The sequence below is a fragment of the Manihot esculenta genome, chromosome 8 (genome assembly GCF_001659605.2).
Source record: "Manihot esculenta cultivar AM560-2 chromosome 8, M.esculenta_v8, whole genome shotgun sequence".
Classification (NCBI taxonomy): domain Eukaryota; kingdom Viridiplantae; phylum Streptophyta; class Magnoliopsida; order Malpighiales; family Euphorbiaceae; genus Manihot; species Manihot esculenta.
In genome coordinates this window covers 17700677-17720158 of record NC_035168.2, presented here as the reverse complement: position 1 = coordinate 17720158, position 19482 = coordinate 17700677, and the positions used below count along the sequence as shown (strand labels likewise).

General features: G+C 38.4%; 1 protein-coding gene across 1 annotated transcript; it reads left to right on the top strand.

Annotated features, from left to right (window-relative positions):
- The first annotated feature begins 16536 nt into the window (after positions 1-16536).
- LOC122724350 (cyclase-associated protein 1-like) lies at positions 16537-18565 on the top strand. The gene is made up of 2 exons (XM_043958903.1): positions 16537-17242; positions 17394-18565. Exon 2 carries the CDS (start codon positions 17856-17858, stop codon positions 18273-18275), a length of 420 nt encoding a protein of 139 aa, XP_043814838.1. The 5' UTR covers positions 16537-17242; positions 17394-17855; the 3' UTR covers positions 18276-18565.
- Positions 18566-19482: the final 917 nt, after the last annotated feature.

The window sequence follows — 19482 nt, the reverse complement described above, 5'->3', positions numbered from 1 at the left end:
AACAAATCTCGAGGACTGAGTGCCTCCTTGGGACTCACCCATATCTCTTCCTAACCTACTCATGCCAAAGCTACCATCTCTGCTCTGCTCATCCTCCTCTATTTCTCTCATACACCCTGACATACCACTCTGAACGACTCCCCTTCTACTCTCATCAACAGACCTTCTAGGGTCCCTTGATGTACCTTCTCTGCTTAAACTATCTGATGTTGCCCTTTGCAGAACAGGGAGATGAGCATCCATGTCCTCATCCTCCAGTGGAGCTCCAGTCAATCTCGCAGATCGACGAGTTCCTCTCATCCTGCCTCTGAAAAGCACAACATCACAAAAACAAATCAGCAAATGATCCATGTGAGACCACATGAATCCTCAGCACATATCAAACATATCAATAATGCACATGCAACTCATCATGGCATTCCATAGCATCATGCAAGACAGGACTCCATAACCTATCCTCGTGGACATGATTTGTACCTATTCTGCTTCCCCTCCTATACAAGACAACACCTCTTTCCGATGTGGGATACCTCTAATCCTTGAGCATCTTTGCTCAACACATCGTACTCTTGAGGCCCTATGCTCTGATACCAATCTGTAACAGCCCGAAAACCGGTACCCCTCTGTAACGGCCCGAACCATCACTGGCACTAGGATCCAGATCGGCTTAAGGCCGCCGGGACCCGTAGTAAGCCGACTATACTCTCTGTGTACCTGATAAAATCCCATACATGATACAAAACGACTCAACAATCCTGTAAAACTCTGTAGGCTTAACTACTGCTACTCAGATATGCCACTCTGAAATGGCCCTCAGGGCCTATACCAGGGACTACTATCTGCTGTGGTTCAAGGGATTGAAACCCTTTTTATCTGTAACACATCCCACTGGTATCTCATCGAAGCCATACATTAAGCCTAACTCACACATTTCTCATCAAGAAACGTAAAACAGGATTCATGTACAAGGGATTAATCATACACCACACGACAGCAAAGACACTAGGGAAAGCACAAGTCTATCCAGTATATGACAGTACATATCTCTACATTTCATTACAACTAATCTTTTAATTACATCATGTCCACTATGCTATTACAACATACATTCATGCAGAACTTTCCTCTGTACTCTTGCTGACTTTGACTTTCCATAGCTATCTCAGAACCTGCAAAACTGGGATAAGGGAGTGGGATGAGCTCTAGAGCCCAGTGAGGAGGAACAATAAAAACAGTTCATTCATTACATGCTCTCATGAAATGCATCACATCACAAACATAGCATCTCAAGGATGAATTTGTCACCAATAACCCTCAACTAATGCCAACTGTGCCAAGGAGACTATGTCATCACCTGGTCTACACTTATCTCTCTGATATCATAACATGACCAACTGTGCCAAGGAGACGAGGTCTCACCTGGTCTACACTTACCTCTGATTTGACAGCCCAGCTGTCTCACTCATAGTACCAGGAGCGACCTGGACTATCCAGGGGCGACTTGGTATGGCTATCTCACGCCATAACTCTGTATCTGCTCGCTGTCAAGGGCTACGGATCATCCAACATTCATCCACAGGAACAACAACATATGCAATGCATCACATTCGTGAGTTCTAATGCAACACAGCCTAATACATAACATGGCAGTTTATGATGCATGGATCATGCTAGAATTATGTCAGTTCTCAAGATAAAATATTAGGTTTAGTTCCACTCACCTGTAGCCACTGCTTGGCTAACTCTGGGCTACCTCTAACTCTGCAACAGCTATGACTGCTAAACACCTCGGTTCCTCGGGTCCAATCCTACAATGGAGGACGCAAATGAGGCACCACACTTACTCTAGTCAACTGATAAAACAACTCCCTAAAACTCCTCTAGAACACCTCAAAACATGCATGCAAAACAAGCAAAGGAAAGCTGGACAGGGCACCTTCGGCAGCACCTTTGGCGGCCGAATGTCTCCTCCAGAGACGAAAGTCTGGCATGTTCGGCGGCCGAATCCTCCTTCGGCTGCCGAACCTGAGTTCATCCAGAACTCAGCCCCGACGGCAACCTCCCTCCTTCACCCACTTCTAACTCTCAAAATATGCATAACTCCTCCTTCAACTCACATATACTTCAGTATATGCTTAAAGGGGTCTCAAACTACCTAACAACCCCAACACAAACAACAAACATACACATAATCATGCTTACACCATTAAAACATCAAAAACTTATATGCAACTCTACCCTTAACCTCTGTAAAAGCGTTATAAATCAGTAAAAGAAGTTCAAACTCTTCCCTTACCTTCTGAAACCAGAAGAGGTACAACCTGAAAGCTGATCTATGGACCAACACCTCGTCAAAAGCTCTAAACCACCAAACCTCTCCTTTTGACCCAAAACCTTCAAAATCACTTGAAAGACCCCAAACCTGTGCATGGGGTGATAAAACCCTGCAGATGAGTCATGAGAGACGTGGCCAAATCCTCTGTCTGTAATTTGGAAGCAACACCTGGCCATTTCACCGACGGAGGAGTGCACAATAGCTGGCTGACCAACTCAGCTTTGGCTGCCGAATCGCATGCAAAACCATGCAACATTCGGGGGCCGAACTTGAACTTCGGGGGCCGAACATTGGGCACTTTAGGCGGCCGAACTTCACCTTCGGCGGCCGAACATGGCAGAATGCCTCCTTGGCCTTTTTTCTCCAAAACTCAATCCATTTCCATTCTAACCCTTTATGACAATTTAGAAAAACTTTTTTCGTACCCGTCCAGAGACCTCTGACATCCCCGAATTCCACCGGACGGTAGAAATTCTGATGTCTGAAGCTAGCCGGGTATTACAAACCTGCTCTTCTTATAGTATAAAAGTAATTCAAGGCATAGGTTCATCGTACATATTTTACTATTTATTTAAGTTGATTAGAAATCTTGTTTCACTCATCCACTTGGGTAATTTCTAACTTAAGCGTCAGAGTAGTTGTCTTTAAGCACCAGTCACCTCACTTTTCCCCTTTGCAGGTTGCCAGGTCACATAAGCAACATTTTCGACAACATCAATATATATTTCATAAATTTATTTTCTTTTCAGCAAAAGATGGGAGTGTGAGGACTCAAATCTAGATCAAACATAATAAATATATAAAACATAAACCATTTATATGTATTTTCTTGTGTGGAACCAAAATTAATTAATAATTCTACTCCGATTGAATATAAATTTTCAAACCTGGACTTTTTTATAATTCTATTGTTCATAAGTCATATCTGCAGAGGCTCGACTCTCAGTGGCTTGAGCCAGCAGAACCTGGACTTTTTTCAAGTTCGACACTCGATCCTTAGCAGCCTCAGCTTTAGCCTTTAGGTTGGCCTTCGTAGTGTTGGCCTCTAGGTTGGCCTTCATTGCATTGGCTTGATCTAAGTTCACTTGAAGTTACAGACTCGAGGGTCTCCTTCATGGTCCCCTCAACTTCGTCTACCCGGGCATTTAGTCGTTGGCCTTCCTCCAGAAAAAGGTCTGTCTCCCCCTCTAGTAGCCCAAAGTTCCTCTTGTGGGCTTTGTCCCGCTCCTTAACAAGGTAGATAAATAAAACACTCTCTATAGCAGAGTGGATGGTGTTTTTGTACAAATCATCAGTTTCAATCGACCCTAGCCAATGGAGGGCACCAGTATGCATAACGTTCTTAGTGATCAAGAGAGAGAGCAGGGACTTCTTGAGGAGGGAATCCACTTGAGTCAAAGCGTAGGCCAGATTTTGAATGCTACGAGGCCAAGGGGCCGCAGTGTCAGCCTTCTTATGGGTAGGAGGGAGTGATCATCTGGGCAGAGGAGGAGGAGTGCCCCTTTGGACCCACTCCTCGGGCTAGGAGGTGGAAGGCTCGGTAGCTTCGATCATTGTCATGAAAGGGGCTTGAGTGATAGGCACCACAATAGGCTCGTCATGGCGGTGAGGCCACTTTGGTGGAGGGGCAAAGGTTCCGGATGCGACAGCTTTTCCTTTGCAGACCACACGAGTAACCTCAATAAATTTTCCTTTGCCAGCTATATCTACACAAAATAATGAGCAAGTATAGCAGAGTAATGGTATAATTTTTCAAAAATAAATACTATGTTATAAGGGTGGTGGTAAGATGGCCCATGTGGCCAAATGGGTGATCGATCGAGGGTCCCGAGCTTACTCGGCTTGGAATTGACTCTGCTAGGCAAGCACGACATTCCTTACGGCAACATTTATATCCATCTCAGGTGTCGTTTCCATCTTTTGAAGAAACATCAGAGCTTCCTCTTCTACCTGCTCAGTCTGACCCCATCCTTCTTTAGTTCCATATACAAGTTCTAGTTTGTCCGAAGGTTCTCAAAACCCTCGAACACTCAGTAGTAGATGATAAAAAAACTTATTTTTTCACCATTTAAGTGACGAGAGAAGCTAGTCAAAGAGGGTATGATGCTTCTTGCCATTAAAAGACCAATACTCCTCATTGACTCGAGTACCTAGCTGGTATAGCTAGGAGAAGAGAGTAACTCTAGGCTCGATGTTTTTGTTGAAATAGAGAAACCGGAAAGCTATGAGGATGCGCTAGCTATTGGGATGAAATTAGGCAGTAAAGAGTTTGTGAAAGTTTAGGACATTAGAATAAAATGGGTCGATAGGGCATATGAGACCCACCTTTAGTTGCTCCTTGTATATGATGACTGTATCTTTGGCAGGAACACATACCTCTTCGACAACACTGACGGAATGTTATTAACCAACAAGGGCTCACTATCGTGAATGACCCTAACTCGGATGGGGCCACTAAAGGGAGAGCTATCTCCAGAAGAAGATGAAGTAGAGGATTGATTCATTTTGGGAAGAGAAGACAAGAGATGATTACCTTGATGCATGGATTTTCGTCGGTGAATAACTCAGGGAGATGATGAAGGGCACTGGATAAGAGGCAAGGATAAGTAGAGAAGATGAAAGCAAAAGTGGAAATAGAGTAAAGAATAGGGAATTTATAGGGCAACCTTAATCATAGGATTTAATGACGTAGGAGAAACAAAGTGTCTCAGACAGTTGAAAAGATGTGGGACAGAAGTCCAATATGGTTGCACCATATGTTCAGGTAGTAGATGTCAACTATGAAATTTTGAATTTAAAGAATCGAAAACTATCGGAGGACTTCTGATATGACTCTATACTCGCCCAAAGTATAGTACATGTTGGCGATCTTCTATTGGTCCAAGTTATAATGACATGGTCGTGATTAGAAAGTTCGGACATCAAGACTCGAGGACTGGAGATGTGGAGACTCAGTCTCTCAAGATGTTTATTAGGACATCTAGTTTCGACAAGACCCACCCTTGTATTGGCAAAGTCTTCTCGAAATCTATTTCTTACCGTTGAGGGCCATTACAAAGCAACCACTAGAATCTCTATCATCATGGGATCCTTTATCCAATAGCTCGTACATTCTAGATTTTTAGGGATCTATTAACTAACCTGCTCTTCTTGCAGTATAAAAGTAATTCAAGGCAAAGGTTCATGGTATGTATTTTACTATTCATTTAAGTTGATTACAAATCTTGTTTCACTCATCCACTTGGGCAATATCTAACTTGAGTATCAGAATAGTTGTCTTTAAACACCAGTCACCTCACTTTTCCCCTTTGCAGGTTGCCAAGTCACATAAATAACATTTTCAACAACATCAATATATATTTCAAAAATTTATTTTCTTTTCAGCAAAAGATGGGAGTGTGAGAACTCAAATCTAGATCAAACATAATAAATATATAAAACATAACCATTTACATGTATTTTCTTGCGTGGAATCAAAATTAATTAATAATTTTACTTAGATTGAATACAGATTTTCACAATAAATTAATAACATGTAGAATAAGCAAATTAATAAAATATACTATAAGGTCATTAAAACTAAAAATAGTAGAACAAAATATTTTAGAATCATGAATTTTTTTATAAAATTAAATATTATTTTATTTATATTGAATTGATTTATTAAAAAAATTCATAAAAAATACTTATTTTATTTATAAATATGAATCTCCAACTCATTTAAAAGAAAAAATATAAAAACATTTGTAATGCTCGTGAATGAGAATCATTAGTTTTAGAAAAGGAAAGTGCAACAACCACTTGGTGGTGTAGTGAATGTCGCACAAAAGATACGATTTTGGGTGGTTTTCGTTATCGTTTTGACCGGTAAACTACCACTCATTAACAAAAGCTCTCCAATTAACAAGTGTTAATCCATCATTATTATGAATAATCTCTTTCCATTACAACATCACCAACCTTCATTCAATCGAACACGTGCCCCCTTGAGCTAGTCCTCGTACACAGTTGGTGGACAAAAATGGGTCAAGCTCTCATAATCTTCCAAAAAAGAAAAAGAAAAGAAAATTATGCCCTAAAAATTCATTGCGTGACCCAATAGTCACGTCCCTTGCTACGCAGGATAAAGGACAAGTGCCCACCCAAAATTATATAATAAAAATTAATTAATCAGTTCGTTTTTTTTTAAATATAAAAATTATATAATAAAAATATTTAACAATTAAAATTAATAAAAAATTAATTAATGAATTTTTTAAAATTTTCACACGACTAATGAGTTTTCAGTGATGTAGACTAAATAAATTTCCAAAAAATTAATTAAGCAAAAGCCAAAAGGTGCTTAATTTTTTAAATAAGCTAGAGTTGTCGTACTTAAGTAGTTTATAGAGAGGGAGCAATAGGGTTGAAGAAGGTGTCATGATGTAGTTATATAGGAAACTTTACGTGGCCAAGGGTTTGTAGAGAAATAGAGATTCTACGTATCATGCCTACAACCTAACCCCAATAAGTTTATATATGTATTGTATTGTAATTGAAATTTGATGGAATTTGACCAAGTAGTCTTCACCTCCTTATAGGGGGGCAGGAGGCAATGGCTAGCTAGCTTTCATCATCCACAAAATGTTTGTCAACTTTATCTTCCAGCATGCAGGCCTTTCAATTCAACCCTTGAGGATTTCTTTTTCTTTCTTTATTTCTTATTATCTTTGATTTGGTTTTATCCCTTCGTTTGATGAAAGATAAGGAAAACAGCTGTTAATTAATACGTTTTCATATTAAAAAAAGAAAAAAAAAACTTATTGATCCATCTGTTGATACTATATTCTTAATGATAATTTCTGATATTTTAATTAATTGGATACTATATTCTTAATGATAATTTCTGATATTTTAATTAATTGACGTATTGATGTTAACTTTACTTGTTAAACCTTAATTACCAATATATAAATATATATTATTATTAAAAAAATTAAACTTATTATATTTGATGACTGTCGAATTTTTTATACTTTAGACAAAGTCAAACATTGATAAGAAAGGCGGGTTCAAAGTCCACTAAACCCCTCGTAAAGTAAATTAGCTCAGATAACGCGTCTCAGCCCAATCAGGAGATCAAGCCAGACAGACTTCACACATGAACCATTCCGAAAAAAGCCAAGCTTGATGATGTGTCTAAAGGAAAGAAGTCAAGTTTGGTGATATGATTAGAGAAAGGAAAGCAGACTCAATCACTTTGCAGCTCTACTCGCATGCACGCTAAGAGAAATTAAATGACCGCCTAGATATGGAGAGAAACTCTGATACATCCGTACGTATGTACCTGAATCACAGATACAAATAACACTGTAACAGAGAAGCGATTAAACGTCACTGGCAGACAAAAAGAAAAGAGATAAAAAGGGAGGAACATTTTCTTGTACATCTAAACTTACACAACTACAGTAAACCCTTTGTTTTGGATCCCAGGACATTAATATTAAATATTTATAATTATATTAAAAATTCGTGATATAAATAATAATTTTAAAATATTAAACATAAATTATGATTTAGGTATAAGAATTTATTTTTAATTTATGTTTTTCTTCATTTAAACAATAAATTGCAGGTTTTAATTATATAATCACTGTCTTTTTAAGGAAATTGTACCTCTCATTTGTATTATTGTTGAATTGAATAGGAAAATTCTTTCAAAAAATAACAAAACCGAAGATAGAATTTCAAACAACAATTTTGGGGTTGGGAAAAACAGGTTAAAGATAACATTTTTAGTGTAAATAAGTAATTATAGAATTATGCAAAAATAAAACACAACTGTTTGTAATAACAGTTCCCTGACAACAGACAACTTTTGTGTTTAAATAACTTTCACTAATCAAATAAAAAAAATAAGCTAAAGTGCCTAAGTGGCATCTTTTTATCAATAAATTTTTATTTAATTTAAACTAAATTACAGAAAAAAAAAGTTAAATGTCATTAAATATTTATTTAGTTTAAACTAAATTATAGAAAAATGTCAAATCCTTGATGCTTTTTTAAAGATTTATTTCGAAAAAATATAAAAATTTACAAATTTTTGAATTTATATTTTAAACTTAAAATCGGTAATTTCAGTTATTTCAGATTTATTTTAAGTTTAACCATTCGGCCCAATTAATTGACTAAAATTTTTTTAATTAACATGTGTGAATTATTCTTTTATTGAATAAAAAAATTTTAATATTTATATTAATTTATATTTATATATTTAAAATTTTAAATTCTGAATAATAAAATTATTTATTTTTTTAATTTATTACCATTATAACCAAGAGAATTAAATTAAATTTAAAAAAGTTATAACTATAAACTACAATATAATCTCTAAAACTTTATATTAATACAATATATAATTCACTAATTTAAATTTTATATTGAAAATAAATTTATTTTATATTTATTATATGTAATATTAAATATATTATATTAAATAAATATTTATTATAAATAAATATCTAATTATATAAAATATCATTTATGAATATTATATATTAAAATATTTCATTAAATATTTATATTTAATAAAATTAAATGAATAAAATATTATATATTTTACTCATAATTTTTTTACATTTTAAATTTTTATTAATTTAAAATATGTATATAAAAGTGAGAATGAGAAATGAGATTAATAAAATAGAATATTGTTGAAATAAAAATATGAATATTAAAAACTATTTTATGAGCCAATAAAATTTTGGAAATTATATTATATTACCCTTAATTTTTTAAATCCAATTTAGTTCTTTTAATTATAATTCTAACAAATTAAAAAAATTTAATTTTATTATTTAAAATTTAAAATTTTAAATATAAATATGAAATAACGTAAATGTTTAAATTTTTTTTATTCATAGGTTTTTAAGAAATAATCACACAGATGGTATATGGATTAAAAATTTTTTGATCAAAATTGAATGAATCTAATATTTAAAATTAAGGGAAATGTGAAAGAATAAACTTTATTGATATTACATAACCATCGTCCAAAATAAGTTATGAGTTATCACCACAAAATAGGATCACGTGGCAAAAATATGATAAGTGAGTAACGCGGTCCCATCTAAGAAAAGGAAGAGCCGGACACCTTAACACCCGATTTATCATCAAGACTCGTCCTCCCCTGAATAGGTCGAGTCTTAGCATGAAGTTACCGTTATCAGACACAGTCCAGTATATTCCCATTACGCTTGTAATCGTGGGATCATCGACCTATTAATTGGCGAGATCCCTTATCAAACAGCCGGCCATATCATCACCAGATTATCAGGGAATACTATATTTATCTCCATCATTTTACAGTATAAAAATAAAACAATCACAAAGGAAAAACTACGCAATTCTCTTACACAACTACTCTCATGTTCTATATTTGCGCTATTCTCCAGTTTACTAACTTGAGCGTCGGAGTGGCTACCTTGGGCACCCACTAGCTCACATTCTCTTTTTTACAGGTTTAACCAATCACAGCACAACTCTGTTTTTCGACCGCATCATTTGGTTTCATTGCTGAGAAATCTATTGAATCCTTTTTATTCATTTGGATTAAAACTGGTCTCTTATTCCTTTGCTCAGAAGAAAATATATTTTCATTCTCTGAAATGGATAGGGTCATACATGTCAATGCAGAAGGACTTGTTGATGGCAAAGGAAAAAATAAATGCGTAGCAGAAAACGTCCTATCAATTGAACAAGAGTCATAGGCTAAACAGGAAGTAAGGTTTAGCCATGCAGATAAAGCAGTAGGATTCCTTCAAAACGACCTGCTAGTCATCAAGATCCTTCTAAACAGGTATGAAGTAAGGCGAGTTTTGGTGGATACAGGTAGTTCTGTTAATCTTCTCATCTTAAATATTTTTAACAAATTAGACTTAGATAAAAATAGCCTTGTCAAAGTTTTCTATCCGTTAGTAGGATTAGGAGATAAGACCGTGACAGTACTAGACACCATCAACCTCCCCCTAGTGTTAGGTGATAAAAAATATAACCGGGAGTTGTATACAGAGTTCATGGCAGTGGATATCTCATTTGCATATAATGTAATACTCGGTCGCCCAGTTCTAAACTGCCATGGTGTAGTTATTAACATGGGTGCTATGTGTCTTAAGTTACCAGCTCCAAGGGCGATAGCTGCGGTTCGAGGCAACCCGAGGTTGGCCAAGGATGTTATAAAAACCCCACAAAAAGCCTCGAAAAAGCAACAATGCCCATCGAATTGCTAGAGAAGCCAAAATCTCACATAAAGCCAGAGTCAAGAGACCCAGTAGAAGAGGTCCAGCTAGGTAAGGATCAAAAGGTACAATTTGATAGTGCGTTAACTGGTGAAACAAAGACTTATCTAATAGAGTTGTTAAAGTATTGAGTAACCACTTTTGCTTGGTCCTCAAAAGATGTAATAGGGGTGGACCCAACTCTCATCATTTATAAGCTATCTATTGACAAAATAGTCAAACTGGTCTAGCAAAAGAAAAGAAGGTTCACACTGAAGAGGCAGCAGGTGATCAAAGAAGATGTTAACAAGCTGTTAAGTGCAAGATTAATAAAGGAAGTCCAGTATCCCACATGGGTCGCCACTGTGGTCCTAGTGAAGAAGGCTAACGACAAATGGAGAATGTGTGTAGATTTCACTGACCTGAATAAAGTGTGTCCAAAATATCATTATCCATTACTGTCTATTGATAGGTTAGTAGACTCAACCTCGGGTCACACGATTATTTCCTTTCTTGATGCCATTTTAGGTTACTACCAAATCATGATGAACACCAAGGACGCAGAGAAGATTGTGTTCATAACAGACGAAGGAGTTTTCTACTACGAGGTGATGCCATTTGAACTAAAAAACACGGGGGCGACTTACCAAAGGCTGGTGTCAGGTATCTTTAAAGATATGATGGGTTCAACAATAAATGTATACGTGGATGACATGGTGGTAAAGAGCCGATCCTTGGAAGACCATCCAGATGATATCCAAAAAGTTTTTAACGTACTGGACAAGGCATGTATGAAGTTAAATCCTAAAAAGTACACATTTGGGGTAAATCTGGGAAGTTTTTAGGGTATATAGTCTTAGAAAGAGGCATAGAAGCAAACCCTAAGAAGATTAGCGCCATCCAAAATATGGAAGCACCTAAAACTATTAGCGAAGTACATAAGCTGAATAGGCGAGTCATAGCCTTGAGTTGATTTATATCATTCTTGGCCAGAAGTTGTCTTCCATTTTTTAAAGCCTTAAAAGGCAAAGGTAAGTTTGTATGGGGAGAAGAATGTACAAAGGCATTTGAAAGTTTGAAAATCTTTTTATCGTCTCCCCCATTACTAAGCTCACCTGTCAAAGGCGAGGTTTTATTCCTATACTTGTTTATGACGTAAGAAAAAGTTTGATCGGTACTCATTCATAAGAACAATGGGGAACAAAGCCCTGTCTATTTTGCCAGCCAACTCTTGAAGGGGGTAGAGCTGAACTATCCTCTTCTCGAAAAGTTGGCATTTGCAGTCCTGATGTTAGCCAAAAACCTATGACCATACTTTGAAACGCACATCACAGAAATTAGGACAGATTATCTTCTTCGGAAGTTTCTACATAGGGAGGATCTGTCAGGGTGGCTATCCACTTGGGCGGTAATATTGTCAGCCTTTGGTATCAGGTACATTCCAAGAAAGGCCATAAAAGCCCAAGCAATAGCCGATTTTGTCGCAGAAATGACTCCGCCGTTAGAGCTTTTAAAATCCCCTGAATCAATCATAGAGGAGTGGAAGGTTTGGATAGATGAAGCTTATGGGGCCAGGGGTTCTTGAATTAGGATCTTGTTGCAGTCTCAAATCAGTATAAAGCTTCGATATGCGAAAAAACTCACCTTCAATGCTACCAATAATGTAATTGAGTACGAGGCTGTAATAATAGCCCTAAAAATCATCAAGAAATTAGGTATACAAAAATCTATAGTTATTAGTGACTCACAATTAGTTGTTAATCAGTGTCAGGGACAATTTAAAGTCCGAGAACTGAACCTCGTCAAATACGAGGAAAAGATTCGGTCCCTAATAGAGAGGATTAAAGACGGGCAAGGCAGGTGCGAGCTTTGCCAAGTGGCTAGAGGTGACAACAAAGAGGCAGATTTTCTAGCCAAAATGGCGGCAGTGGGTGAATAGAACCTAGCTCAACCATTTCAGTTTGAGGAACTGCACACCCTAATAACTGACAAAGAAGAGTCTTTTCCCGTATAGGAAGGAGAATCATGGATGATGCCCGTATATAAATTCTTGATACAAGATGATCTACTAGCTGATGAATTATCGGTCAACCAAGTAATAAGAAAATCCTCTAAATATACACTAATTGATGGTTGGTTATACAGGAGGTCTTCAACTTAGCCATGACCGTATTGTGTTACGGAGGAGGAAGGCCAGGAAATCCTAAAGGACATTCATGAAAGTAATTGCGGGAGCTATGAAGGAGCTCGAATGATCGCTCGAAAAGTATTTAGAGAAGGGCATTACTGGCCAATGATAATAAAAGATGTGAAGCAGCTTGTCTAAAAGTGTCGAAGATGTCAATTACATGCAAACATCCCAAGGACCTCGGGAGAGATGCAAGCAGCAATTGGAAGCCCTTAGCCTTTTTTTTAGTGGGGGATAGACATCCTTGGCCCATTTCTAAAGGCAACCGGTCTGAGGAAGTTCATAATCATAGCAGTGGATCATTTCAACAAGTGGGCTGAAGATGAGGCAGTACAATCCATCACCATCCAACAAGCGATCTCCTTCGTCAGCAAAAACATCTTTGCTTGGTTTGGAATTCCAAAGATAGTAATCACTGACAACGAAACTCAGTTTGCGAGCTCCAGGTTTAAAGATTTATATAGAAAATAGGAGATTGACTTGAGGTTCAGCTCAGCCTATCACCCACAGACCAATGGAATGATCGAGGTTATAAACAGGACCATCCTACAAGGGCTAAAGAAAAGGCTCAATAAAGTCAAGGGTAACTGGCCAGAGGATTTGTCTCACATATTATGGGCATACAGAATGACCACAAGGACAGCTATTAGAGAAATGCCCTTTTCTCTTGTATACGAGGTTGAGGCAGTCATCCCATGGAAATCCAAGTAAGTAGCTTCAGTACAGAACACCTTGAGATTTCAGAAAATCCCGAAGAAATGCAATTCAATTTGGATTAAGCTGAATTTATATGAGAAAATACCATAATCAGAATGGCGGCTTACAGAAATAAAATATCTAAAATGTTCAATAGTAAAGTCAGGTCGCGTGCTTTTAACGTGGGGGGACCTAATTCTTAAAAGAATAGATGTAACAAGTGGAAATTCTAGGTCTGGTAAGTTAGGCAAAAATTGGAAAGGACCGTTTAGGGTCTCGAAGGTCATTCGCCTTGGGTCTTATAAGTTGACTAAGTTAGATGGTCGAGTCATCTCTCATTCCTAGAACATTTGTAGTCTGAGGAAATTTTATCAATTAATAGTTAATGAGATATTTTTTCATATATTGTGCTTTTTAGTAACAATGAATGGTGGGATTGTCTTCCTCAAAAAGATTAAGGAAATAAAATAAGACCACAAGATGGGTTCCACTAGGCCACAATTCGAGTGTTAGTCCCACTAAACAAGGCCATAAGGCAGGTTCCGCCAAACTAGGCCACAAGGCGAATTTTGCCGGGCCACAATCTGGGTATTAGTCCCACTAAACAAGGCCACAATGCAGGTTTCGCTAGGCCAGGCCATAATTCGGGTGTTAATCCCACTAAACAAGGCCACAAGGCAGATTCTGCCAGGCTAGGCGATAAGGCGGATTCTGTCAGGCCAGGCCAGGCCACAAGACGAGTTCTGCCAAGTCATAAGACCGGTTGATAGTCCCACTAAAAAAAGCAGTCATGGCAGGCCACAAGGCGAGTTTCGCAAGGCCATAATCCGAGTGTCATTCTCACAAAATAAAGCATCTTATACTAAGCTACCAGCCAAGTAAACCAACAGACGAACCCGCGGGTGTGAATTCTCAAAAGATGAAGGTGTCAATTAGATATTAAAAGTTGTTGGGGCGATTCTTATGACCAAGCCTCAAGGCCCGCGACCCGGTGTAAGTAACATATTGCAAAAATGTTCTAAGACAAAAGGCGGGAGTCCACCAAGCCAAATATCTAGGTATTGATCCTGTTTTATAAAATTCTCCAAAATTATTTTATGACCACTAAACCAAGTGTTAGGCCTACTACCATAGCCCCTTTTTTAGGCAAAAAACGGTGATCACCAGGTTCTTGAGTTGGTTGGGCGGTAACCCCTTAGCCAACTGTTTAAAAGATTATTTAAGTCATTAGTGGCGACGATTGGATGAGGGTACGGGATAAATACGGAACATAAAAATACCTAGGGAGAATAATGACGAGATATACAAAATATATATTTTTATTATAAAAAATCATAGGGGAAGAAGGAGGTCTCCAGTTTACTTATCCCAAGTCTCTATTACATCGGTATTTCTACATCTATTACATTATTGGTAGAGACCTGGTCGATGGGGTTTTCTTCAGCTTGTCTCTCACCTCTTGCTTGACCTCATCCTCCGGGAAAATGTTGTCTATCCAGGTAAAGCCTTATAAAGGGGACCGTTTCTCCAGTTGCTCTTTTGGCCTGACCCTCAAAATCAACCTTGTACAATTCAACCCCTTACAAGAGTCTTGGCACTGAAAACCATTAAAGAGGCTAACACCATGGCTAGCACAAAGCTCCATCATAAGTTTAATGTAGCCAGGTAGATTACAGGCCTCAGCCAAAATACATAGAGCTGAACAATATGCTTTTTGGTCGCAATCGCACCTTTATGAAGACTCGGCTTCTGCTGCTCTTCATAGACCATAATAGTGTCCTCTATATGGATCTGGTTATCCACAAAAGTGGGAATGGGACCGTCGAAGGAAGAGTCGGAGGCAGGACTCACACCAGTAGAAGAAGAAGAGGTAAAGAAAGTACCTCTATTCATTTCTATAAAAGGGAAAACAAACAAGAAATACCCTAAAACAAGGGATTAAAAATGGAAAAGAGGAGTAGTCAGGACTTTCGTAGACATATCGCAAGCAAAAGAAACAAAAGAAGGGGTTTTATACAATGGCATAAACAACGAGCTTTGAACACGGCTCGAGAAACAAGGTAATCATCATTTATGGGCAGAAACAGACAAAACAACACAAGCAAGGAAGACCAATCTAATCATACTACATGTCTCAGATCGGGAAGGCAAACCATCACCTTTAAATCTAAAGAATCGAAGTCCAGCGGGGGACCTCTGATATTACATAACGATCGTCCAAAGTAAGTTATGAGCTGTCACCACAAAATAGGGCCACATGGCAAGGATCTGATAAGTGGGCAATGCGGCCCCATCTGAGAAAAGAAAGACCAAAACATCTCAATACTTGGTTTATCATCAAGACTCGCCCTCCCCAGGATAGATCGAGTCTTGGCATGAAGTTACCGTTATCAGGCACAGTCTAACATATCTCCATTACGCCTGTAATCGCGGGATTACCGACTTATTAGCTGGCGAGATCCCTTATCAAGCAGTCAGCCACATCATAGTCGAATTATTAGGAAATGCTATATTTATCTCCATTTTCCTACAGTATAAAAATAAAATGATAACAGAAATAAAGATATGCAATTCTTTTACACAACTACTCTCAAGTTCTACGTTCGTCCTATTCTCCAATCTACTAACTTGAGCGTCGGAGTGGCTACCGTGAACACTCACTACCTCACGTTCTCTCTCTTGCATGTTTAGCCTATTACAACACAATTTTACTTTCTGGCCCCTTCATTTATTATTGAAGATTTTAAGTTTAAAATATAAATATAAAAATTCATAAAATTTTTAAAATTTTTTGTTCAATAGACTTTTTTGTAAATTATAACCTATTTTAATTTTATAAATTTACCTCATTTAAAATTTTTTTATTAATTTTAATTATTAATTGAAATTCAAAATTGAAATTACTGATATGGCTGTAGATGTGTTTTTCATAATATTATACATGGTTGCTGACTGACTTGATGTTTGATAATAAAAAAAATTTAAACTGTTTCTTTTTTTTTTCAATTATAGCCTTAATATTGGCTGATTAACCTAAATAATTTAAATATTATTCATGATAACCTCCAGATCTTTCCTAGCCCAGGAATAAGGTCGGGTCCAAAAGAAGGCCACAGGTCCAAAGCCCATCAGATCATACGCTCGAGAGGCGGCTCGACTTCACGAGCCTGGGCCGGCAACCCAGGGTGATCCGGATCAGATATGAGCACAAGCCCCATAAGGGAGTAGGCCCAATCACTCACCAGCCCTACCCGCATGAGCTCTGGAGAGCATTAAATGGCCGTTACGCATGGAGCAGGGGCCTGACACAACCGTACGTACGGGCCTGAGTGAAAAGGACAGGAAAGCACTATATACTGGAGGGTCTTCTCCTTCAAGGGGGGGACTCTCTCTCCTGCTCCTTCTTCCTTAATCCCATTTTTATTTTCTCTCTGCAACTCTGGCTTATCCACACTACTCTAGCTCGTAAATCTGACTTGAGCGTCGGAGGGTCTCCGCCGGGGCATCCCCGATGGGCCCCTGACCCCCTTTTTCCTTATTTTGCAGGTCCTTTCCTCAAAGAGAATATGGAGAGACCCATTTGACAGACCCATCCGCTGTAGCCCAAAAAGAAATCAAATCTATATAACAGGGGACGAGGGAGAACCAGATCTATCGGATATGGAGCCCAAGGAGATTTAGAGTTATCAAATGGCGTCGTCTGTGGAAAACGAAAGATATTTTACTATCTCAAAAGTTTTCAGATCCACCCATTGAGATCCACATAAGGTACGAAAGTTTGAGCAGATAACCCAGCTGAAAAGAAGGGTTCATTGTGCTAAAGAATATTTTGATGGTATTTCAAATAATTTATTTCAATATTTATTAGATTTTATTACGGCTGATTTTATCTATCAAACCTGGTGAAGCAAAACTTCAGAGTGAGTAATATATGCATTTGTTGAAATTATGAGTTCGGCTATATACATATTAAAATAAAATAAAAAAAAGGAGGTCGGAGCTGTGTTTAGCAAGACAGAAAGGAACTCGGCAAATCCGACGACCACAGCGATAGATTGCTCGTTGAGGTCGGATCCATGTTCGAAATTAGATTCGTGGTCGAGGTCGAAGCCGTGTTTGAGGTTGGACTCGCATGTCAGGACAGATGGAAAGCATCGGGGCAACAGGGAGACAATACAAAATTGTCAGATGCCCAAACTAATCGAAGAAGAGATTCGGGTTATACGTGTTGGCCAGCTTGAAGACGGCAACAAGTGAGGTCGGCACAACGAGTCCTCCCAGATCTACTCTTTGTCCCCGTCGAAAGCTTCCACAGAGAAGGAAGGAAACAAAGCTCAGTTATATACAGAGGAAGGAAGTAGGCAGGATTTCGCTTTGCTTCATGGAGGAGAAGCTAATTGACAGGCCCGAATCGGCGGTGGCGCGGCTAGAGGCACTGTCTACATCGGCGTTCAGGGACCACGGAGTTTCGGACTTTAGTGGAGCTGATGTGACCATCGATCCATCAATTGTGGCATTTGACGATCTATTGGGACAGTTCTTTGGTAGGGTTTTGGCTGCGGATGAGAAGATTGGTGGACAGGTGTTGGAGGTTACAAAGATTGCGCAAGAAGCTTTTAGTGTTCAGAAGGAGCTTCTCATTAAGGCTAAGCAAACTCAGAAACTTGATTTTGCGGGATTGGCTGAATTTCTCAAGCCATTTGAAATCTGCTGCGGACGGTCTAACATCTTTAGCATTGATTGCTTGTATAGGGAAAGATTTGGTATGGGCATGCCTATCGCACATGTTGAAGAGAGTTGACAAATGGCTGAATTTTACAACAATAAGGGTACTCTTGAATTCCAATAACGCACGCTTTCCAAGGATGAAGAAATCAAGCACATCACTTTCTTCAGCATTTTCTTTGCTCTATCCGCAAATTGCTGTGAATTCCAATAAGGATCATGATTTAACATTTCGTCCATATGTAAATGTGGAGGTCGATCGGCCAGTCGGAGTAGCAAGACCGAAAGGAGCTCGGACTGTAGCAGGTCGCCCAAATATCGAAATTATTAATTTTTCAAGATTGAGTTTGAGGGAATTGCAGTAAAGTGACACGTCAACACAACTCATACAAAAGTGGTCGACGTGGCTCTTAATTACTGGGAGGTAAGTACCCAAATTCTTTACAAATATTACAACAATGCCATCATAAATGATTTATTAGCTTACGCACGATCCGCTACAACTGCAAGCAATTAATTATTAATCATCATCACCACCAGACAAACCTCAAAATCAAGAGTCTTTTACGCTACTTTCATTTATTGTTTTGTAGTTATTTTTTATTACAGAATTATAAAGTGTAAATAATACTTATACTTTTCACAATATTTTACATGTTCGAGCATAGTATTTTATAAATTATTCATCTGAAGTATGAAACTAAGTGACATGTGCGACATATTATTTATTGATGAATATTATTGAATTAACAATGAGCATTCTCGTTATATACGCTCTGTGCAAGCTCTTATTTTGCAGAAAAATACTGAATCTTTCATAAGACCTCCTTGAGACATAGAGACCTCCTGGAGGTAGAAGACCGGGATCCCCAAGATCTCCCGGATGAAGACCGGGATCCCCAAGATCTCCCGGAAGAAGACCGGGATCTCCAAGATCTCCCGGATGAAGACCGGGATCCCCAAGATCTCCCGGATGAAGACCGAGATCTCCAAGATCTCCCGGATGAAGACCGAGATCCCCAAGATCTCCCGGATGAAGACCGGGATCCCCAAGATCTCCCGGAAGAAGACCGGGATCCCCAAGATCTCCCAAATGAAGACCGGGATCCCCAAGATCTCTCGGATGAAGACCGGGATCCCCAAGATCTCCCAGATAAAGACCAGGATCCCCAAGATCTCTTGGAGACCTTCCTGAGATATAGAGATCTCAGGGAGGTAGAAGACCGGGATCCCCAAGATCTCCCGGATGAAGACCAGGATCCCCAAGATCTCCTGGAGACCTC

Coding starts and splice junctions, on each gene's coding strand:
- LOC122724350 (XM_043958903.1), top strand. CDS start 17,856: ATGGAGGAGAAGCTAATTGACAGGCCCGAATCGGCGGTGGCGCGGCTA.